At 43.2% G+C, this 25,234-nt stretch overlaps 1 protein-coding gene across 1 annotated transcript in view; it reads right to left on the bottom strand.

Moving 5' to 3' along the window:
* PTGFRN (prostaglandin F2 receptor inhibitor) overlaps positions 1–25,234 on the bottom strand; it is a 56,500-nt gene that overhangs the window by 23,044 nt on the left and 8,222 nt on the right. The window contains exons 4-5 of the mRNA XM_019557100.1: positions 22,720–23,148; positions 5,952–6,371 (exon numbers count right to left, since the gene is read on the bottom strand). Of these exons, the coding sequence (XP_019412645.1) occupies positions 5,952–6,371; positions 22,720–23,148 (849 nt within the window). The remainder of the gene's footprint in view (positions 1–5,951; positions 6,372–22,719; positions 23,149–25,234) is intronic.

Genomic DNA, 25,234 nt, shown 5'->3' with positions numbered 1-25,234 from the left:
TTTGCCACAAAAGAATTTCTCTAAGCCCACAACAGGTCAGAATGTTTTTGACACTACAGATTCCTATTTGAAACTTCTGGGTCTCTCTTGTATAGGTATTTGCACATCTGACAGTGGTAATATTGAACAGCACCTTAGGGTACCCTCAAAAGGCTCTCTCTCAGCATCCCAGGGTGCAACACTCTGGTTGGAACCTGAGAAAAGCAATAAATGTGCTATACACACTTTGTATTTAAAGTGAAGAGGTGTGGTATGATCGAGGGCTAGAAAGGGCGTGATGGAGGGCCTGGTGTGCTGGAGGGCTCTTTGGAATCCAGAAGTACAGACTTCTGGAAGAGTTATCATACGAGCTCTTGTACTCTTTAGAGCAGAGGTGGGCAAAATACAGCCCACAGGCTGTATCCAGTCCTCAAGGCCAATCTATCTGGCCCATGAGGCCCCTAAAAGTTTTAGAAAATTAATATTTATCTGCCCTTGGTTCCTGTAAAAAATGACTGAGCCAGGGGCAGCAGGACCCAGGGGAAGCCCCGCCAGGCTCCTGCAACCATACAGCCCACCCAGCTCCACCTTCCCCCCCAGCCAGAAGACCCAGCAGGGGCTGCTGGCCTGGGACAATAAGGCTGCACAGAACCAGAAACTCAGGTAACGGGGGGGAGGGGAAGGGCAGGGAAGGAGCTTGTGCTAAGCATGGGGAAAAGCGACCCCCTTCCCCGCCTTTTGGCCTGTGCTCCCTGCTGCAAGCACTCACAGCCCACGTGGGGCTGTCCTGAGCAGGCACAGGCAGCCCCACGTGGGCTGTGAGCAGCTGCAGTGCTGGACACTGGCCATGGGGCAGGCATGGGGCTGCTTTTCCCCGCACTCAGCACCAGCTCATCCCCTGCCAGTGAGCAGGGGGTCAGGGCTGCATGCTGCCCTCCGCTTGTACCACGGGGCTGGGGTGACCCTGGGAGTGAGTGGGTGCAGGAGTCAGTGGGAGCATGGGGCCCGCACTAGTGTCCCAGGGCCTGTGCCAGCAGGTCCCAGAGCAGGGCAGCAGGAGTACAGGATCCCAATCCCCCTCTCCCTGCTGGTGCAGCTCAGCCCGGCTCCGCAGACCCCTACCAGCCTGCGCCCCACTTTGGGCCCCACCGGTGCTGACCCCGAGACATTGGTCCCAAGACATTAGGACATTGATCCCAAGATAGTGACCAGGGGGCAGGGCACCTGTCAAGGGGTGGAACTACCCATGCGGCCCTTGACAGCTTGCCAAAACTGGGTAAGCAGCACTCTGCCCAAAATAATTGCCCACCCCTGCTTTAGAGGAACGTAGTAAATGCATCTAGCATGGGCAGGCTAAGGAGAGGGCACATATGCACTTATCTGAAGAGTGTGTGCACTACGGAGAAGGAGGAACTGTTTAGGATTTTGAGAGATGTCAACCAGGATCAAAATAACAAAGTTAAAAAGAAGATTCCAGACTGAGTTCAAGGAGCATTTATTAGTAGTGCCACCTGTTAGACTGCTGATCAGTCTCTCAAGAGAAAGTGAACTCCCGTTTCAGGAGACACTTCTAATCATTTGTCAAGAACATTTTAAATCCAATCCAGCCCCACTTCAAGTCTTTCAACCAAGATGGGTAGTTTTTCTTGAACCATCCCCTCCCTCATGCCCCATCAATTCTGGACTAGACACAAGCTTGACATTTTGTGGAATTCTTATGTCCCATATTATTATGCATGAGATCAGCCAGGAGGATCTCAGATATTAAATAGATTTCAAAGCTAGGGGATCAATATACTGCAAAACAATGCTCCTATTCACTCAGTACGTATGCTAGATGACCAAGTAATATTTTCCCTTCCTTTAAACCTTCCAGTCTATCATTTGATAATATACAACCACATTTCATTTTCAACTTGAGGAAGAAATTTCCTTATGTTTCAGATCATAAATTAACTGAAGTAACTTTATTTCTATGAAGCAGTAAGTAAGGAAAGAAAAGGGATGAGGTCTCTGCCTTTAGCTAGCAAGTTCTGCCTTCACTGGAAAGAATCTGAACAAGACATTTTTCTACAGATGTTCATGGAAAAACATTTTAGAAAACCGCCACATTTCAAGGTTATTGTGGCAGGAGTGTGTGTATATGCCTGTGTGTGTGTGCAGTCTCCTGCTCATATATAAAATCTTACAGGCCTCCTACAGTTCAAACAGATAGCATTTCACAATGTGTACGTGCAATAAAAAGCTTTCCTTGAAACACAGCTGAACTCGGACAAAGTGATGTTACAAGACAGTTCTGGGTGGAAGCCAGGACTGAGGAAAGGATTTCTAATCCAAACAAGTCCCCAAGCTCCAAAGAGAAATCAATAAAGACGATAGAGAAGGATATTCCTACTGCCACTAAAAGCTTTTATGTAAAACTCTTTAAGAACTTCCTCTGCTGAGAGTTCCTCTGCTTTCTTATTGATCTCTTTCCCCCTCCCATCCCTCAAGGTGTAAACTCAGTATGTTCTTAAGAGATCAAGTTTTCAGACTGGCTGACTTGAACACACTCTGGTTGTGAATCATTACGCTAAGTAACCCAATTATAATCCACCAGCAGCAGTTAAAATCCCTGGTTGGTATACAGCAATGGTTCTAGAGCAATGGTTTCCTACCTGTGGATCGCGGACTCTGGGGCGGTCCACAGACTATGTCTAAGGGAGCTGAGAAGATGATCAATCAAAAGTATGATTATCTACCACACTTACAAAGCAAAGGGGTCTGCATCACCATTCAAAATTTTGGGGGGTCCTCAACTGAAAAAAAAAAAAAAAGGTTGAAAACCCCTGTTCTACAGAGTCAGGAATTTAAAAAATGGTAATATTTTGTGGGGGACAAATACACATCAAAGCAAGTTAGGTTACCCTCAGTAGGAATCTAGTCAACTCAAGACATCATACACAGTGGAACATTTTTGGATTTATAAGTCCATGAACTTGTTCCAACCTACTTCTAAGATTTCCTTTTCCATTGGCTTTCTCCCCTAGTCTCTACAAGTGCCACCACATCCTCTGCAATCCTGCTGTCTGGAATAGCCTGCCTTCAACTTTCATTCAGATCAAAATTTGTGCCCATTTTCTCCTCAGTAAAAGACTGGGATACCACCTTCTCTATTCCATAAAGTAGAAAAAAGAGAAATTAAACTGCACAAATCCAAAGGACAGAGCAGGCAGGAGCAGCAAGAGACGCACAGAGAGGTGTGGAAAAGACTTTTGCATGCCCAGGTTTCTGAGCATGAGCGGGAAGTCATGTGTTTTGTTCGAGTGTGTTTGCCAGGGTCTGTTCTAACTGAGCCTAATGATCTCCTTTTCCTCTAGAGCTGCTTCAGACAACATCAAAACTTGAATACATATTGACACAAACTGTATTGAACCAGAATTCAGGACAAGAGTCCAAATAAACTCTAGATAAACAGGTTTTAATAGTGTCAAATAGTTAAGCAGCAGGTCAAGACAGCAGAAAGGTTTTAGAAGAACTGTTTTTACAAGCAGTAGCTCACATGGAAAATCCAGAGCAGATAATATAGTTCTAGCTAGACAAGGCTGCAAAGTGCCCCTCCTCTCCCAAAAGCAACTCATCATGGGAATGTGGAAATTTTAAGTCAGCCATTGCTATTTGCCAGTTTTATTTTTATTTTTTTGTTGGGGGGGTGAAATCTCATCTTCTGGAAGAATGAAGAGAAATGAAAGCCTCTTTCTTAGGAGACTTTCTTAGCAAAAAGATGCCTACACACATCACCCCCTTGCTTGGCTCCAAGGCTTTCCTGCCTACAGGGGAAATTAATCAAGTGCCTTATTCTTAAACTATTTCAGTAGTAAGACAAAGTGAATATATTTGGAAGTATCATTAGCAAATCGCAGGGAGGAGAAAAGATGGCCAGGCCCTTGGTATGAAAAAAATCTCACCCTTTCAGTCTTCTCAGAGTTTTCAAATAATTCCCAGCAAATGCAGTGACAGAACAGTGAGACCAAGAAAGTGCAAGTGACAGCTCACTAAACGGTTTTGAAATGGCAACACAAACTTAGATAATGTCTACCCTGTTCCAGCGATAAGCCCCGTGACACTACAGACTGGTTCAGCATGGGTAATTAATGCTTTCTTTTTCAGGCTCCGTTTTTACATTAAAAGGAGAAGAGTTGTCTAGAAGTGAAACTCATCTTGAAAGTTTAGTTCCCACCATTAAAGTGAAGTGGCACTTCCAACACTGCTGGTTTCTGACAAGGTCAGGACACCACACAAATGTAATAGAAAACATCTTGGAATGATACCCAAGGCTGTGCCTGTGGCCCTCACTTCACTGTGGCTGTTGTAAGAAGTTATAATAGTAACTGCCTAGCTGAGGGGGATCGGTGAATGGCCGAAGTATTGTTAAACTAACTGGACAAGCAGAAGTGTATGTAAACTTCTATCCTTGAAACCACTAAAATCCAACCTCTCCACCCCTAATAGGTTTTAAATACTGCACAAAACAGTGTATGGGGGACACAGAAATGAGAATCTGTATGACAGATGAGGGAGAAGGCCTAACAGGAACACAGCAGTACAGGGAGAGAGAGAGAGATAAAAAGTTAACTCCACCGATACATTTCTTTACAAGTTCCTTTCTAAGATTCCCCAACAAATACCCATTAGCTCAGAATTAAGCTGCCCACATGCACTTCTATCTGCTTAATCCAAGAAATTGCCAGTTACACTCATACCAATGTACTAACCAGCCTCAATTCATGTATAGTCAAGCTAAACACCAGCTCTCCAACACCACCACAAACTGACTCTGAATTCATTCTATACTGGCCAGAGCCAACCATAAGGGAGTGCGGGGACCCCTTAATATTTTTATAGAGCGGGATGGAGGCGGCAGCCCTGGCTGTGGCGCTGGCACTGAGGGTGCTCCTGCTGGTCCACCCCAGGGGTCACTTGCAGTGTGGGGCAGCCAAGGTGAGGGCTGCACCAGGCGGGCCAGGCTGGATTGGGAACTCCTTTGAGGCAGGGGGCCCCGAGCTGAGCCGCAGTGCCCAGCAGCCTTGCAGGAGCTCAAGGCCAGGCTGTGCTGTGAGGCAGGCACTAGGCAGCACCTCTGCTGCAGCCCTCAGAGCCAGCATGTTGAAGCATGGGGCCCAGGGCAGTTGCCCTGATTCACCATACCCTAGGGACAGCCCTGATACCAGCCCCTACACACACATACTGTGACTCAGACTTGATGACAACAGTGTACAGGCAGCACATCTAAAAGTATGGCCCCGAAGTTAGAGGGTAGCTACAAGTATATAAGAAATATCTGCATCTAGCTGACACTGCAGTTCAGGTTGTGAGTTTGAGTGGGATTCTGGGAAACAGACCGCATATATAGGTATTCAGGATGGCATGCAGAACTGGAGTCTAAGTATGATGGCTTATTCAGGGATTTGGATAGCAAGGTATGCAAGCTAAACTGGCCAAGACGAGTTTCTGGATTTTTAGTGATTACGTTTTTAGGAAATGAACTTGGGCAATTTGGTTGTGAGCTAATTAAGTTTGTTTTGGAACAGGAACAGAAACATTAACGGGGTTTTTTCACAGCTTTTAATTAAGGTTCTCCCAAAGCAATTTTTAAATAGAAGCAATTTAGTGAGATTGAGCTGGCAAGTGTGGTAGCCATGCTGCACTCGGAAACAGGCCCCCACAATGTGGGCTCTTAAAACCTGTATTAGTGAAAGAAATCTCATAGGCAAGATACCAAGGTTAATCCCAGTCTTGGAAGAACGATGAAAGTGCCAATGCAGGAGAGATGTGCAAAGCCTACAGCAAAGCCATCAGTACAGTGATGCTCTCAGTTCCAGCTAAACGGCAGGAGCCACAACCCCAGAGACATGAGCATCACTGTCACAAGCACTTTATAGTACTCCTCTCTTCCACCACCCTAAATACACACCAATTAGTTCTGTACTGACCTGAGTTCTGGAAAGCTATCTGGATAGGATTGGATAAGCCATTCACTGCTTCTCGCCACATGCCACCACCGCCTGGGGACCAGGCAGTCACAACACAGCGATACAGCCCAGCATCAGAAATCTGGGTCTGGTACATCCTGTAGCGGAACTCATTCTCCTGGACCTTCTCCAGGACCACACCGTCCACTCGAGCCTGGTCTTTCCAGTCTTCCAACCTCACTACTGAATCCTGATTCAAGGAAATTATGCGAGTGGTCCCATTGGGGTTAGACTGGTCTGTCGGAGGTTTCTCTGCTGTGATGAGCACAGAGTAGCGTGGTGTCTTGATATTCTTGGAAGACACCTTGCATGTCATCTCAAAGGTGTGACCCGCCACAAAGAACGACTTCAGTTTCACAGCCTCCACTGTCAGCTTGTAATCTGAAGAAAGGAAGGAAATAAGCAGCAATGGAGGGATTAGTATACAGCCGCCTGCATCACCTTTCAACTTAGATTCCATAGTGATTCACCAGTTAATATACATAGCCACAGAAGACTTCACCCACTACAGGAGAAGAGTACAGAAAGCACGTAACAGCACATAGTGACACAACACAACAGCCAGAGCAGGATGTGAAGCTCAGCTATAAGTCTTCATAAACATTGCAGAGAAAAGGCACAACTTACTCAAGTTAGAAAGTTGCTAGTATCATTAGGACTAGCTCCCCTACTCTTGGCAGTGGGGAGGGGCAAGAAAGTGTCCTATGGTATTAGGGCCTGAGTTTTAGCTCATAACTAAAATGGCACTTTTGGTAGCAGAGTACTAGGATACTGGTCCCATGCCTACAGCTCAAAATGAAAACAATCTAGCAGGCAGTCCCACCAGTACTTCCGATCATATTTTAGGTTTTCCTCGGAGACTTAGCCAAGCAGTGCTTGAGTTTAATTTGGGTTAGCCTGCAAACCAATTAGGACCACAACATAAAGGAGTTTTCTTGCAGAAATAAAATTTTCCAAGCGCATGGATAAATTTGGGGAAGAACTGCAGAATCGCTGCAGTCAACCCATTCACTTAAGTCTGTCAGGAGGTTTTAGCATCCCTCCAACAAATTTTACACAAATTGCAACAACAGTATCATAAAAATTACAACTTTGTTCCTTTTCCCCAGCCCACTCCTTTTTTTCACTTTTCCCCAAATCCATGGGATCCTTCAACAATAGGATATTGGAGTTGGGTAGAGACCTCCAACATAAAAATATCTGAGATCAAGAAAACACAATTCAGAAAATTATAGGCAAGTGAAAAAAGTAAAGTAAAATCTAGATAATTCATCATAGCAAGGGGATATTATCACCAAGTAATCACCAGTTGTTATCCATTTTCAACTTTTCCTGAGATGTGTTGTGTATACCAAATCAAGATGCAGTAAAGAATGATTTTTAACATTTATGATTAAAAAATATTACAAAAAACTTTAACTGCAAATTGGACACAATCTGGTTTGCCATATGAGAATCATAAAAGATTACACAGATAAATGTGTAATATAAAGTTTTTTATTAAAAAAATTCAGAATGCTCCATACATGATGAGAATTACATGATTTATAATGAAGTAAAATAATTAGTCAAAGATTTTTGCTTTGCTTGATTACATTCACTCATTGCCAAAATAGAAGATAATTCTGCAAAATAGAACAGTTGATCATTATGTCTTGAGCCAAGAATAGCTGATGAGTATCCAGTGCTTTGTAAGTATCATTTGGCTTGAAAGGTGCTATGGAGGACAACTTTTAAGCTGTTTATCAGAAAAATTCTATTGTGATTTAGTAGGCATGCACATTTAGAAATGACTACTTATGCTTCAATAGATGACAAGTTAGCCTAATGAATAAGATCACAGTGATAAGTTATCTCAGCAAACAATTAAGTAGATTTCTTGGTCAATAAAGGAAGGCTAGGTACCATGCACGTAATAATTGCCTCAAAAAAATGGGTCTCTTAAGACACCAAAAGACCACAATATCTGAGGTCAGGTTAGCACACAGAAGCTACCCCAATATCTGTAATATTAATTTTAAAAATTCCCTCCTCATTTATGGTCATATGGTCCATTATGTATCGATTTACTAGTTTAGATTGCCTGGGTAAATGCCAGGGTTTTGAAGAATTGCCATAATGTCTTCATGGCCAATCCCATGATGCAGAAAGCAAGGCTTTCAGGTGACACCAATATCCTTCCTGCATCTCTGACTTACTGATTGTGAATCTCATGAGTTCCTGTAGCCAGAGTGAGTATATACTCACTATCTTGTGCATAATGAAATCAAAACTGTTTATTGGTTTACCTTGCTCATCCCCTCCGAAACACAGGTGGACTGTTCCTTTTTAAGTGTAATGCCTCATGGCCATTTAAAAGACCATATTAACCTGACCTGGGTGAGTATGCCTTCAACCCACATTTCCTACTTTCTTACAAAATGTGAATATCCAAGTTTGATGAATATCCAATTTTGTACTGTTTCTGGTATAGTGCATTTTCTTTATAGAAAGAGACTGCTTGTATGTTAAGACGCAGTCCACTTGCATGCCGGATGAAACCTTGTAAGACCAGAGAGAAATAAACTATGGTGAGATTGTAACCTCCTCCCCAAAAATGTAACCAATTCTGGGATGCTTGCCCTCCCCCATGAGAGCAAAAATCACTTCTGATTACATTTTGCAGTGTTTTGCCTTCAAGGAAGCAGTGTGCACAATGCCTAAACATAACTCACAAGTGAGGAATTTGGTATGAACATTTTAAATCTGTGCTGTATAAAGTAGATCACAGTTCCACCCTATACAAAGTAATTTCAGAAGAAAAGGAACAAGGTTTTCTACCAGCTATCTGTATTTTTTATTCTAAACAAAAAAGAATTCAGATTAGTAGAGATGTTCAATTAAATGCTAAGAAGTCAGTAACACCAAAATGACTCAAGTCTCTGCTCTCCTGTCCATACACGCTGCAATCTAATCATATGATTAGATATTTTTCAAATCCATTTTATCTTACCGTCTCTGCAACAATTTGAAGCCATTATTTGTATTGTTGTAGTTTTACATATAGTGCATAATACTGTCTTGGGACAGAAACTATATGGTAAAAGGGAAAAAATTCATTCCTCTGTAGACCCAACTTTTAAAACTACTTATCTTCTAATTTTTCTTAGAATAATCCTTCATTATAACACAGCCTCAAAACCAGGCCTTTAAGGCAGTTGGATACTAAAGTCTCTTCATTAAATTAATTTTCAACCTCTGTCTAGTATGCCTTTAAGAGACTTTTTTCTCCTTGATGGACAGACAAGGCCCTGGACAGAAACAGCTAGCACATTCAAATTTCCACAAATCAATGAGCTCAGCCTTGCTTGTTCTAACATCAATAGGCATTTGGTCCTGGTTTTAGAGCAGGATGAAACCAACTGCATGTGGAAATGCTTGGATCTCTTGCAGACAGCTCTCAACTGCCTGCAGCATCATACCTTATTAGTATCTTAAACACACACAGCTGCATTAACTATGTCTTTTATTATAAAATACTTAGCAGTATCACTGAAGCAGGAGTACGCTTGGCTTTATACTTTTAACAGACTTGTCTTTGTCCTTAAAGTATTTCAAGATTAATAAAGTTAATCTGAAATAATTTACAGTCCTTTGATTCTCACATTACTGATTTGAATATCATGATGTTTCTAATTAGACAAGTTTGACAGTGGATTTTCCCCTTCCCCATTCACCTGTTAGCATAACCTCATACAAAATACTCAATTGTATGAGGCAGTAACTTTGGTAAGAACAAGGGATAACAGTGAAATACCCTGGTTTTAGTTATTAAAATAATTACTGGTGTAATTTCACTGTAGACAACTGTACTAAAGGCAGTGAAGGGCATGTGCATTTCCAGTGCAGGTCCAATTTTGGCTCAGTTTCCAAACCGACAGGTTAAAATGACAATATTGGTGGAATTGTCCTAGCAAATTTAAGTAAATAAGGTGAGGATTGTTGATGCATCAGACAAATGAAGATACAACAATAGATAAGAGGTGTATCAGATAGAGAAGGGACTGCTGGCAAGGCAAGGGGAGAAATTACTGTTGTTGAGAACAGTAGTCCAAGAGGCAATATTATTACCTTCTGTGCCCAACCAGCTAGGGAATTAACTGCAGTCAGTAAGAATGTCTGCATGCCGGTGCAAGAAGTATGAGCAACCACATGGAGGACTGTGTACTAGAAGATACAAAAATGTCAGACTTGATGTTACAGGGAAAAACATGGTGGAATGGCAGTCATGACTGAAACACAGGTATGAAAGGACATGTACAATTCAGGAAAGACAGAAACAAACAAACATCACAAACTAATTGTGTGAATAATACAGAGATCATGGGTAGGGATGAGAGAGAATAAAAGTATTGCCCCAAAGTTAGATGGAATACTTTGCCTCAGTTTTCACAAAGCAAAAGGATTTGAAACATGGGGACAAAGGATAGATGGCTGATGGGATGAGGGAATAAAACTGCAAGTTACTACAGCAAAGGTGAAAAGCAAATACAAATCTCAACACACTCAAATTCAGAGGGGGAGGAAGGGTAGAAAAAACAGATCCTCTTCATCCATAAATCTGAATGAACTGGCATAGGACACCACAGGTCTGATAAGATGGATTTTTAGTGCACGATCAATTTAGGGATGGTATCACTTGGTTTGAGAATAGCAAAAAGTATTTTCCAGACAAAGGACGTAGTTATCTCCTCTAGCTGAACTTCAGTAAAGCATTTGATGTAGTGCCACAAGGGAAGCTATTAAACTGGAAAAGATGAAGGTTAGAAAAATAAGGAACTGGCTAAAAAAGGAAATGACACCGAGCTGTGCTGAAAGGGGAAACATCAGGATGGAGGAGACTACTAACAGAACTTCTCAAGGATCAGTCTTGGGACCAATCTTGTTTAATATCTTCATTAATGATTTGCACAAAAAAAGTAGGAGTGTGCTGATAAAAGTCAGGAAGTATTAACAATAGAGGAAAACAGGGCAACCTTGAGGACTGAAATAACAGAAAACATAGGATGAAATCCAACAGCACAAAGGGCAATGTCATACATATAGGGAGCAGTAAGAATATCTGCTGTAAACTATGAATTCATTGCTTAAAAGATAAGCAAGGTGGAGGAGCACCTGGGATGCCAGTTGCTCACAGGATGGCTATCAGTTGCCAATATGATGCAGCCTTGAAAGACAAAACGTGGCCTTGAATATATGGCACAAGACTTTTTCAGCAGAAGGAAAAATTAAGGCCACTGTGCAAGCCACTAGTGAGATTTCAGCTGAAATACTTTACTGTGTACAATGCTAGTCAGATCTATTCATAGTTTAGTAGGTGTTAGGGTTGGAAGGGACCTCAGTACATCGAGTCCAACCCCCTGCCCTGGGCAGCAAAGAGTGCTAGTGTCAGATGACCCCAGCTAGGTGCTTGTCCAGTCTCCTCTTGAAGACCTCCAAGGTAGGGGAAAGCACCACCTCCCTTGAAAGCCCATTCCAGATTCTGGAAACCCTTACTGTGAAGAAATTCTTTCTAATGTCCAACCTAAATTTGCTCTCTGTCAATATGTGGCCATTATTCCTAGCTATTCAGAGGAATGCAATCGTATTAGAACAGATGCAGAGAAGGGTCTTCTTGGATGAGTACACATATGAAGAGCTTGTCTTAAGATAAGGATACTAAAAGGGCATGGCTTATTCAGTCTACCAAAACAAAGACTGGGGGGAATACAACTACTGTGTATAAATATAAGCATGAAAAGCCAAACACAAATATCCAGGCTGAAGGACAAAGTCGATACAAATACTAATGAGATTTACCAATAACTGGCCATGAATACAACTAGAAAATACAAAAAGGTTCATAACCATCAGAAAAGTAAAATTCTGCAAAACATTCTCCCAACAGTAGTGGGGCTTTTAAGATGGTACTTGATCAATTTAGGGGTGGCACTATAGGATATTTTTGCTTGCAATAGGAAGGGACTAAAACACTGTGACCCTGGAGATCCTTTCCAGTCTGTCAACCACAGTGTACTACTTAAGGATTGCTCCACAGCTCAAGATTAAAACACATTAGGACAGTGGGAAAGAAGAGCCAGGAAGAACACAGTGAGCTCATCAGATCTGTGACGTATTAGAAGGCAGTAAAAGGACCAAGGAAAGAATTTATATGATCCTCTCCAGTGAAGTCATCCAGCAGAAGGATGTTTTTGTAGGCAGGGGGAAAATATTCTTTCACCAGATTCTGATCAAGTTCAGATCTCATTCCAATCCTAAAGTCTCATAAATCCTTTATTCCTGGAGACTTTAGGGCAGCCCCAGTCTAGCAGACACTATGAAATGGATTTCTTCATTCAGAGAGAGGCTCCAATTTAATACAGTTCAGAGGATCGGGGCTGTTTTGCAGACCTTACGTAAGTAGAATCCAAACTCTCCTCCAAAGGATACTACACTGGAGGCTCATCATATATTATTTAAAAAGCATGTACTGGCCTACTAAGGACTCCTTGGTTAGGGGTCCTCTCTTGTGAAATGGTACACCTCTGACAAGGCCAAAACTGGACTTCAGTAAGAACACCGGACTTTAGAAAAGCAGACCTTCAGACCTTGACTTTCTCAGGGAGCTGATGAGCAGGATGCTCTGGGAGGCCAATCTGAGGGGAAAAGAAGTCCAGGAGAGCTGGCTGTATTTTAGAAAAACCTTACTGAGGGCACAGGAACAAATCATCCTGATGTGCAGGAAGACTAGCAAGTATGACAGAAGACCAGTTTGGGTCAGCAGAGAACTCTTCACTGAGCTAACACACAAAAAGGAAGCTTACAAGAATGTCAACAGCATGGAGAGGCTCCAGAGGAGGGCCACTCGTATGATCAGGGGGCAACAGGGCAGGCCCTATGAGGAGAGGCTACGGGACCTGAACCTGTTCAGTCTCCAAAAGAGAAGGCTGAGGGGGGATCTAGTGGCCTGTTACAAACTAGTCAGGGGGGATCAGCAGGCACTGGGGAAGCCCCTGCTCCCCTGAGCACCGCCAGGAGTGACCAGGAATAACGGTCACAAGCTGGCAGAGGGTCGGTTTAGGTTAGATATCAGGAGGCGCTACTTCACGGTCAGGGCGGCTAGGGTCTGGAACCAACTTCCAAGAGAAGTGGGGTGTTTAAGAGGAGGTTAGATGAACATCTTGCTGGGGTCGTTTGACCCCAGTACTCTTTCCTGCCATGGCAGGGGGTCGGACTAGATGATCTGCTCAGGTCCCTTCCGACCCTACCAACTATGAAACTATAAGAAACTAGAATAAATTACTAGGGAGGAATGCAAGAGTACTGCTCGGGCATGCAGGAAGGAAAGGCCAAAGCACATCTGTAGATGAAGCTAGCACAGGACATGAAGGGCAAAAAAAAGGGACATAATTATTTATGTCAACAACAGACAGATTAGGGAAAGTGTGGGTCCCTTACTGAATGCAGGAGGCAACCAGTGACCAATGATGTGGAAAAGGCTGAAGTGCTCAATGCCTTTTTCACCTTAGTCTTCACATGCAAGGTCAGTTCCCAGACTAGTGCACCTGGCAGCACAGTTTGGTGAGGAGGCGAGCAGCCAACAGTGGCAAAAGAACAGGTTAGGGACTGTTTAGAAAAGCTGGACGTGGGGCCAGATGCCATGCACCCGAGGGTGCTGAGGGAGTTAGTCAATGTAACTGCAGAGCTGCTGGCCATTATCTTTGAAAACTTGTGGTGACTGGAAGAGGCTCCAATTGACTGGAAACGGGCAAATATCATGCCTATCTTTAATAAAGGAAAGAAGGAGGATCCAGGGAACTATACACTGGTCAGTCTCACTTCAGTCTGGAAAAATCATACAGCAGGTCCTCAAGGAGAATAATATGATTAGAAACAGTAAGCATGGATTCACCAAGGCCAACCTGACTGCCTTCTATGATGGGATGACTGGCTCTGTGGATGCAGGGAAAGCAGTGGACATGATATACCTTGACTTTAGCAAGGCTTTTGATATGATCTCCCCAACGTTCTTGGAAGCAAGCTAAGAAATTATGGGTTGGATGAATGGACCGTAAGGTAGAAAACTATCTGGACTGTTGGGCTCAGAAGGTAGTAAATCAATGGCTCAAAACTAGCTGGCAGCTGGTACCAAGTGAAATGCCCTGGAGGTCAGTGCTGGGGCCAGATTTGTTAAATATTTTCATCCAACAATCTGGAAAATAGGATGAAGTGCACCCTCAGCAAGTCTGCAGATGACACCAAGTTGGGTGGGGTGGAAGGGGAGTAGTAGTAGATAAGCTGAAGGGTAGGGCTAGGATTCAGAGAGACCTCAACAAATCGGAGAATTGGACCAAAAGAAATCTCATGAGGTTCAATAAGGACAAGTCCAAAGTCCTGCATTTAGGACAGAATAATCCCATGCACCGGTGGACCAACTGGCTAAGCAACAGCTCTGCAGAAAAGGAATTGGGGGTTACAGTGGACAGAAAGCTAAATATGAGCCGACAGTGGGCCCTTGTTGCCAAGAAGGCTAATGGCATACTGGGCTGCATTGGTATGAGTGTTGCCAGCAGGTCTAGGGAAGCAATTCTTTGCTTCAATACTGATGAGGCTACATCTGGAGAACTGTGTCCAGTTTTGTGCCTTCCCCCCTTACAGAAAGGACGTGGACAAATGGAGAGAGCCCAGTGGAGGACAATGAAAATGGTTAAGGTGCTGGGACACATGACTTATGAGGAGAGGCTGAGGGAACTGGGCTTATTTAGTCCAGAAAAGAGAAGATTGAGAGGGGACTTAAGAGCAGCTTTCAACTACCTGAAGGGGGTTCCAAAGAGGATGGAGCCGGACTGTTCTCAGTGATGGCAGATGATAGAACAAGCAGCAATGGTCTCAAGTTGCAGCAAGGTTAGATGCAAGGGAAAACCTTCTACAAGGAGGGTAGTAAAGCACTGGCTACCTAGAGAGACTGTGGAATCTCCATTCTTGGAGGTTTCTAAGACCTGGCTAGACAACGCCTTGGCTGGGATAAGAGAGTTAGGGATGGTCCTGCTTTGAGCAGGGGGTTGGACTAGATGACCTCCTGAGGTCCCTTCCAACCCTAATTTTCCATTATTCTAATTACTGCTGTGGTAGTCTTAAATAAAATATAATTAAAAAATAACTCAATAAAAATTGAAATGTAGTGAAGGTTGCAGACACATGATTCTGAGTGCACAGATAAAGCACAAAATGCTACAACCCCATTCAGATGAATATTGCAGCAGAGTGCTGGCAAAACTGATAATTTGGATTTATGGAACAAATGTCCTTCTCCTTGACAAACATCTTAACTGGAAGGTTATTTTATTATAATGTCTTGATATAGCTAATTATTACAAAGTGCCCCAAGTTCCTGAGTGAGTGCATTTGTTATTTTCAAACATACAATGAGCATAAGAAGTAGATTACAGTACTGTCCCATCTTGATGTGTGACTTTAGTCATGCACTGATGCATGCAAGCAGTTTGCTATGAACATGGGCTTAATGATGTAAAGGTATCTTGAGCGATTATAACAAGCACATGCAATTTAAGAACATGCCAAGCATCACCATTCAGCTCCCAGCTCTCAAAAGAGAAAAAGGAGTTTAACTTGTTGTCTTTAGCTTGAAAGTAGTTTTCACTATTCAGAGTCATAACAGATAAAGCCAGTAGATTCAACTGTACGTATAGACAGTAAGTGTAGAAGGCAGAGCATTTTGCAGTAATTCAAAACCAGTTCTTTCTGCAGCTGTTACAGCCTCTCCTGAGGACCGGTTACAGTAATGGAGTGTTCTGTTCAATTCAGGTTCTTTATAGCAAGCTCCTTGCCATGGCACTCAATACTCCCTGTCAAATCCACACAATGTGAATGTTGGTATATGTTACCTCAGCTGGGCCAGAATTAAGATTGTAGCTGATTTTTTAAGTGCAACTCTGGGTAAATGTAGAATTCTATCTTTATCTCTAAAAGTCATCTTTTTTATGGCAATATTTTTGGCAGTCTACATACACTTAAAATATTTATACACTTTCAATTTCAAACAATTTTGTACGGGACTATGTCGGAACATTTTTACTATATACATTGTACGATACCATTATATATATGTATAGATATATATAGATATACACACACACACACAGAGTATATATATATGTACGTATGTATACACACACACACACTTATACACACACTTAATCTGTAGTATGCTGTATAAGGAGAATGGCTAGAAAAATAAATTATTAAACAGAAGCAATACAAGCTTGCATTCAGCAGTGTACAGACTATAGCAAAATGATACAAATGAGTAAGTTTCTTGTAGGAAAAAATGGATTCATGTTTTTATTAATTTGAAAACTCTATTTTGTGATTAAGCAATTAGGGATGGCAACATAATGTACACACATACACACAAAAGCAAAGAGTTACAGTTGCAAGTGGACACCATTCAGCACACTTCCTCCTTTTCATTGCACCCAGATGATAAACCACATTTTTCTTGAATCTGCCTGAGGGGAAATAAACCTTGAATCAGTGTTAATCGGCTCTGGCTTAGTCCATGCAAGACAAGAGTCATACTGCTAATAAGAGGAAAGCTGCCTGAAAAGACAGTGGTACGATCTGCCCTAAAAAGGTAGTCATACTGTTTAAGGATATTGATCTATTAATCCTACTGAATCCCCAAATTGTCTTAGTTGTCCAGAAAATAGCAGAAGGCAAGTGTGGAAGTATGGTGCTATTACAGGGGAAAAACAAGTACTGGGCATTTAACTTCATTCAAGGGCTGGTGATCTTTAAGTCAGTGATTCTTAACCAGGGTGCTGCAGTACCCTGGGATGCCTTGAAAACTTCTGCAGGATGCCACATAATGTTAGCCCCATTAGGTGTGCAAACATGATTCACAAGATGAACTGAGAGATAGCAGACAGGAATCCATAGTGCTTAAGCCATTCTGACCTGTTGAGGTCTTTCCTAGTTCTTTGGAACAAGAAAAAAAAAATGCTTTGGGTTTTTTTTCCCCATAGTCAAAAAACGAGGGGAAACAAAGACCTGGCATTTTCTGAGGGGTGACTTGAGTCTAAAAAAATTGAGAACCGCTAACAAATGTCACTTCCTAGATACTCCCTTGCTTAATAACTTGTCAACCTTTAAAGAAAGATGTGCCAGAGTAGTCAAACAAAGGAGTTCTCTGCCACAAAACATGGCTGGATCTCTTCTGGGACATGCAAAGGAAGTGGGAAAGGGTTTACTGAACAACGCCCAGTTCCTTCTTTCCTCCTGCTGCCACAGCCCAAACTAATGCTAACACACAGTCTGTAACTTCTGTTCATGAAATGGCTAAAAAAAAATGTAACACAATCCAATCCAGTGGTTCCACATACAAAGGGCACAGCTGGTGCAGTTTACGTTGGCAGAGGGGGAAATATTATACGGAAACTACTCCCACTAGAATAACTTCCAGATTGGCTATAAAGAAAACAGACTGATGCTAGAGGCAACAGAAATCCTACTCAGTTTTCTCATTAGGCTGAAGTGAAAAATTGTGCTGGGTCTTTGTTACACTTACTTACTCTTGTCACTGGCTGTTTAGAGTTTAAATACCCCAGTATTCTTTTTCAATTGCATTTGCTGCTAAACGTACACTCCTTTCAAGACCTTAGCAATAAGTGCAGAATACATTTCTTGGGTAATGACTGCAAGTGTTTTCAAACAGGATCATCAGTTCAAAATAAATAAAGATGCAGCTAGAATGGGAGTTGTTAAAGAAAGATCGCTGCAGATTGCAAAGCAAGAAAAGTCTCTAAAAGCAGGATCTCTTCTCTGTCTCTCTCTCTGTGGTAGGATCTGCTTGAGATCCTGTTGAAGAAGACATTGTACACATGGGCAGTCTTGTCATGCCCACATCCTCATCACCTGCCCTGACAGGACTTGGAACTGGCACCTTGTAGCAGCAATACCAGAGCAAACCCACCTGGCCTGGCACACCCTGTGCAACCTACCCAATGCCAGAGAACTGGCAACTTCCAGAAGTGGCTGCTTCCTGGGGCCCTGGCTATGGGCACCTTTGTCTGCCATTTAGACCCCTCAATGTCACCAGCCTGTCCTTTCAGCAAGGAGGAGGTAGGAGAGACTCTCTTCCATTCCTTCCTGAATTGCCTCTAGCTGCAGCTGCTCTTTGTTGCCCTCAGCAAGCACCCTCTTTGGCATGCTGGACTCAGACTTCTCTGAGACTGTGTGTATCTTCTCTATCCCATACCAAGCAGCTAAGGGGAGCATGATCTGTCTGGCAAATTTCCTGTTGGGCCAAGCCAAGATGGAGACTCTGAAAATCCAGAGAAACCAGCTCATGAACAACACTTAAGCTTCTTTATCTGGGCATGTGTCACATTTGAAATTGGACACTTCATCCTGCGATAAGATGTGGACCAGGTTGTGTCATGCTGGGCCATCAAGAGGATCTTCTGCAAGGTGGAACATGGACAGCTAGTCCTGTGTGTGTAACCCCGAGAGGGGCATGGAGGAAGAGGGGTTTCAATCTTTGGTAAAAGGATGTTTTCTGTCGCTGACAAATGTTTTATGCTCAGCCCTTGGGAAGGCCATGCACCTTTCTACTTTCACCACTTGTTTTTAATATTTTTATAATAAATGTTTTAAAAAGTCAAAAAGTCTCTCTCTCAATTTTTTAAAAACAGGATAATTGTGGCCAGTCAGGAGGAACTGGCACTGAAAAGTTACCCATAAAACATCTACATCACTTCACTGTTTGTGATGCCCCCATGACAATCCATACACCGTAAGCACAGGAGCACTGCAAATGCTGAAGGAATATGATCTGATGGTGTTTACAATATAAATGCACTAGACTGCAACTGCAATCTAGCTAGTTCAGATACTAGAAGCAGGGGGGGGGAGGGGGAAATCAGTCTTCAGCACAATTTTAGTTTCCAAAAGAAGCCAGGGTCTCAAGGCTGCTTCTTCAGGCTGCAGTGAAGCCTGGGACACTACAGCTTCACTGACCGGTAACCTAGCTAACTAGATTAAAGCTGGTTCTCATACATTTGCTGCTGTCATACTTCTGACTGCAGTATAGGCATTGTGAAGGATAATCTCCAAATCAACACCCCAGATCTAGAATTAACATAGCACAGTCTCCAAATCATGGGTGGCCAGTTCATAATGTGCATGCCATAAGTGACACAGGCAACTTGTGTGTGGGGCGCATGGCAAATCAGGAAGGGAGCAGAAAGAACAGTGGCTGATTGGAAACGGAGCAGAAAGCAGAGCAACAGATTGAGCAGGGAGCAAAAAAAACAGAGAAGACGACTAAACACGGGAAGGGAATCACCGAGGCACTTTGGTTGGGCCCCACTGCTCCAAGTGAAGACTAATTATCATATATGAGCAATGGTCAAGAAGCTGCAACAGGGTTAAGCTTCCATTGTCACTAATTTCTGAGTAACAATGCTGCCTGTTCCTCCAATTGAGCCCAGGGTAACAGACACATGGAACTTTGAACTTGGCATCTAAAAATCAACTACTTAGATTTTGCACAGAATATGAAGGTTTACAAAACCCTGTTGTATGGAGGCTTAAAGACTTAATACTGTTTTAAGAAAAAACCACCTTCATTTATTTGAACATTCCCAAGCGCTGCTTCCATCCCAAATTCAACCACTGTTGATCACCCCATGAAAACCAAGCCAGTGTAGCATACTCCAACAAGTAGACAATGGTGTTTTATATGCTAGCAGCAAATAGATTAGCAATGTATATGGTCAAAAACCTTTTGGTTTAAAAGTAATCTAAGGTATAAATGTAAAAGCTGATGGGGGGAGGGGATTTTGTTTTGGTTTAGGTGAAAGTTTTATTCAGCAACAAAAAAGGAAAAAAAAGTTTCATTCCTTCCCACCCCAGACTGTCATTCACCAGCCTGCAATATATGCTAAAGACAGATAGCATGTGCAAAGGTGAGCAAGCAGAAAAAACATTTGGACTTCGATGGTTTCAGCAGGATGAACAAAGGTGGATAAAATGCCTCACATTAATGTACAAATGAGTGAGTCCATGTACAATACAAGCCAAAACAGAAGGCCCTGATCTCTTCACGTAGTATTTACACTTCACGGCAGGACCTTTGTAGTCTGACTACCTCCGCTTGCTAGCCAAGCTATGAATGCAACAAGTTGTTTCCTTTTAGTAAGATGTAGCTGAATGCCAGGAGAGCCAGCCTTACAGAAAATGGTGCCTTGGGAGAACTTGCATTCCCTGCCCCACCTCCACACAAGTCAGCAGCACTCCTGCAGGCACAAGCAGACAGGCAGGGGTGCAGGGCACGCAGTCCAGCAGGGAGATGGAGCAGCGTGGTGTATAGCGCGCCAGGCAGGCAACGGGGGGCAAACTCTGTTGCTGCTGCATGGGAACAAGGCAGGTGAACTGGAGCAGGCGCCATCCAATGACACTGCCTGGCCTTGATCCTCCTAAGCAGCAGCTAGAGGCAGAGGAGCAGGCTGGGCTGAGGTGGGGATTGGCCAGGGCAGGGAAGGAAGAGAACGCTGCTGCAAGCATGGGGCTGCTCGCATGTGTGTCTGTATGTGTGTTTGGCAACCCCCTGACCATGGCATCCTGGGCAACTGCCCACCCATAAAGCCTTCTCTAAACAATAGCCTTGTCCAAAAACAGAGGTTTCCCTCCAATTCTGCCCCAGCACCAGCACTATGCTGCGAGCAGTAACACATTTAATAACTTCAGAAGAGGCATGAGGTATAGTCAGAAGAGGCAGGTGTGTCCTGGCACAGCTGATCTGCTTGCTTGGGGTCTGCAAACATTAAGGCATGGGCCCCTGATGTGCCCTGACTTAGGGAGCATGTCTGGCAGTGGGGGACCCCCACAGAGATACCCCCACTTGCAGACGCACATCCTTAGCTGTGCTACAGCAGGGTGATATGTGGATTCCCAGGGCATGGCAACAAAAAGTGCACAGTCTGGGAATCCCCCTGCAGGATTCCTGGGGCATACAGGATCACGCCCCTGAAACCTCAGGAAGCACCTGTTTGGGGCAGCTGGAAACCATGAACAGCCCCACGCTGCCCACACACTCCTGCCATAATTAAACAAATACTGGCTGTGGAAAAGGCAGCACAAACTATGCATGGGAATCATTGCACTTGCAAACTAGGGTATTTATGGTGTGAAAAAGGACATGCATTTGCTAGGGCACAAAGGCAACATTTGTTTGCAGAATTTGTGTTCCCCACCGCTCCTCTATCTTCCTGAAACAAGCCTCTACTGGGATTCTCCTGCTCACTCTGGTATCCCTCTACTCTAAAGGGCACCTATACATGTTCCAGACATCTCCTCCAACATGCTAATTAGCACGTGCTGGAACAGACTTGATTAATTAAGTCACTGGAGTATGCTAATAAGCATGCTCCAGCAGCCTCCCAGTCATGTACTCAGCAACCCCACACTTTAAAATGGCAGCGGGGGGAATTTAACTAAAGCTCATCGGACGAGCTTTAGTTAAAGCACCCCTGCCACCATTTTGAAGATGCTGAATAAATGTGACACTCTGGGCACTGTAATTGGAGCAGCTCTTAGAGCAGCTCTAATTAAAGTGCCTCCCCCCTCCTCTACCCTGCAGTATGTGTAAAGAGGCCCCAAACAGTTCTGGACTGGTTCAGGCTATCTAGATATGAAACACTGTTTAAACAGTCTAGCCCTCTCCACCATGGACTGGCCAAGCTGTCCCAGGAGATGCACACGATAGAACAGAAAGTCATTTTCACGAAGTACCTTGCCTGAACGCGACGCTATAATCTACTCCCCAGCTCCCGGCACAGCAGACTGCATGACCCTACCTCCAGGCAGGAACACTGCTGCTATTCTTTAGACATACTTTGGAGCCAACTAAAACTGCCTAGCTAAAACATAATAAGCCTGAACAAGTGTTCAGAAATAGCTTGGGTAACCCTTTCAGCTCCAGCTAAAGATGTGCCTTTTACCCATCCACCCTCTTTCCAGTAAATCAACTCTCTCATTTATCCTTACTTTTTCACTAGCCAATTCCTTACATGCCTGCATGTTTCCCATGATGATCCCATCAAAAAGCAGCTGTTGCTGATAAAAGGTGGGAGGGAAAAAAGTGCTCACAGGTTTGTAAGTTTTCAAGTAGGGAGCAAGGTTAAATATGTGCCAAAGCAGCAAGTACTGGTTCCTTGCTAAAGGTAATGCAGAGCCAGAGTGAATGTCCCAGTTGCTGGCAATAAGATGCATCCTGAGAAATCCTGAAGAGGCAGCAAATTCTAGCTCTGTGTGGTTCACATCCTAGGGCCATTCTCAATAGAATGGGTAACAGTTGCAGTGGCCTGGCCAGATTCCAACTCAGGAAGTGATCTTTTCCCTCCCCAAATTCCCACTGCAGTTTGATGGAAACATTGTTACTCTTCACTTCCTTTCCAAAACTGCTTCACAGTATTTGTTGTCACACATGGATGCGTTCCCTACTACCCCAGACATGGTTGCACTTCTGTGACAGGTAAAGAAATCCGTATTATTACAATCATCTATTTCTGTACATTTCCAAAGTTCATTTGCCTACTTCTGGCAGGTGGGTGTTACAATACGAGAAAAACTATGAAACCATCAGCTGTCAGTATCTCGGTATTTAGATCAGTAAGTTTAAAGCCCCTACCTTGTGTAGCCCAGAAAATGCTGACAAGTGCGGAAGGTACATCTTTGCTTTTTACCCAGCTGTTGTTGCGATGCCTGATCCAGGCAGAGATGACACAGTAATAATCCCCTCGGTCTGTTTCAGATGTCCATTGGATTCGTAAACTGAAGGTGTCCACAGCTTGTTTAGAGAAAATAATTTCTCCATTCTCTGCCCGTTGTCTGCTCCTGTCCCCAACCAGTAGCATCCAGTCTGCATCCATAGTACCAAGTAGTTCATCTGTCACCACATCATCACTACGTATATATGGCCTGTAGTACCAAGAGACTGTAAAACGTATGTTTCCTTCTTCTGTGTTCTGTGCATTCATAATCCTGCACTCCAGTTCTGTGGGATCATCTGAGAACTTAGGTGCTTTAGAAGCATTCAGAAGTACCTGGTAGTCAGGGTCTATAGATGAATGGAGAAAATGGGAAGAAAGCCAAATGTGTAAGGCTAGGGTCAACAAAGCAAGAGAATGCAGAGTAACTATGCAAGTGCATTTAAGATAATTAGTGATGGCAATCCCTACACATAACAGCACCTGAGATAAATACAAAGGACCAGAATATAATGTCTTACTTATAAAAAGTAAAGGACCAGAAACATAAGCCAACATTTTCCAACAGCCACCTTTCATTTTAGGTATCTAACCTGCATGCTGGCCTTGATTTTTAGTTCACATATACTTGAGCTAGAACAATCAGAGCCCAGCTCTTCCGGAAAACCAGGTCCAAAACATCTGAACATGCAGAACCTAAGAAATATTACTATTTGCTTCTATGTTCTGTCTACAGCACCCCAGATTTTGATAACCTTTTACACTTTCCCCCAAAGTTCAGGCTAATATGTAAAATGTAAGAGCTTGTCATCATGGTGTTTCAGAGAAACTGGTTCAAGATACCCCATGCCTCCAGGATAAAAAGACCATTTTCACTGCCAGAAGTGATACTATCAATCCTATCCCTTGTAGAGTACCATATACATGACCACCAGAGAGGGCATCTTCCAACAAGAGGTACTAAAAGTATCTCCTGCCTTGGCACTGGACAATGCCTACACAATTGCAATATTAAGTCCCGCAGGCACCAGAACATCTTCAGCTGGCTGACAAACACCAATGACACGGGTAAGAAAAGCAACTTGGAGTTTTAACTGGAAAGTGACTACAACCTCATACAGGTCACAAAATGTCAGAGGAAATGAGTGCCTAAGTTCAGAGGTTAAAAACTGAGCACCTGTATTTAAGGCTGAAATGGCCAGTTGTCTTAATCCTGGAAAGTATAGAGCAGTTATACGACCTTATTCTCTAGCGGAACAGAGAGACAGCAAAATAAAGAGATTACTGTAAGACGCTATTAGCAGCAAATTCTGACAAAGGAAATGAGTGCTCATTTGCCAGTAATAAAATGATTTTTCCTGCATTGCCTTTTACAGGCTAGCCTTGCTTTATGACTAATACTTCCACCACGATTGTGTGTGTTATAAATTTTATTCTTCGCTTCCCCTTGTAGCTGATATTTTTCTTTCCTTTAGCAAACAGTCATTGTAACTGCAATTAGGACAGAGAAAGAAATAAAGGCTAAAATGTACCTACCTCTGAAGCATGATACAAAAACAACCTTAACAAATCTACTGTGAGATAACCCTTAGACTAGCGGTTCTCAACCCTGGTTGAGAATCACTGCCTTAGACCCTTTTGTGTGCAGGTGTTAGCAGTCTTAGGGTATATTTGATAGCAGTGGTACCACTTAAAAAGTACTTGGCCTGCATCTGGTCAGGCAATTTTAGAGAAACCTTCAACAGTTGCTATTTTTGATGCAGCATCTTTACTACAGCCAACCATGGGGGCCACTAACAGAGACCAGACATTATTTAAATAACAACTTCTTAGCTGACTTAGATAAGAGCTAAAAATGTTCGTAACCAGCCAATATTAGTGCTCCCACAGCTTCTAGTAACAGCAACTCTAAGACATCTCCATTGATTCTGAACATCAGCCAGACCTTAAAAAATATCCACAAGATCCTTCACTATAACAGGATCATTGGTAAATGACAGCAACCACAACCACTGACACCTCTTCCTTCTGGGAACTAAATCCTCTCTGATCCTAGACAGCTAGACTGTCCTTCATATCCCCTTCACTGATGATAGCAGTCCTCAGGCCATAATGCCACAGGATGTCACTCCAATAGGTAGTGCAGTGTTCCCACCTCCTGCAAAGCAACAGAGGTTAAGGGGTCTATAGGTACTGTATTGTGAGAGCATTATCATCAACTCAGTACCAATGTGAGTGAACATAAAGGCTGAAGTTTTTTTCAGGCCAGGAACAGGACAAGGAAAGGGATGAAAAACTGAACTTCAGTTAATCACTTTAGCTTTATTTTATTGTATGTATTTATTTATTTTTGTAAAGAGAAGGCTTGCTAGGGAGAAAGAGTTTTTGGCTTTGACAGCACCACTCCAGCTAGGCGCTTCATGCTGACTGATGCTC

Source organism: Crocodylus porosus, unplaced genomic scaffold, assembly GCF_001723895.1.
Source record: "Crocodylus porosus isolate Cpor-Errol unplaced genomic scaffold, CroPor_comp1, whole genome shotgun sequence".
In the NCBI taxonomy this organism is placed as follows: Eukaryota; Metazoa; Chordata; order Crocodylia; family Crocodylidae; genus Crocodylus; species Crocodylus porosus.
The sequence above is the reverse complement of the archived record's forward strand: the minus strand, read 5'-3'. Positions and strand labels throughout refer to the sequence as shown.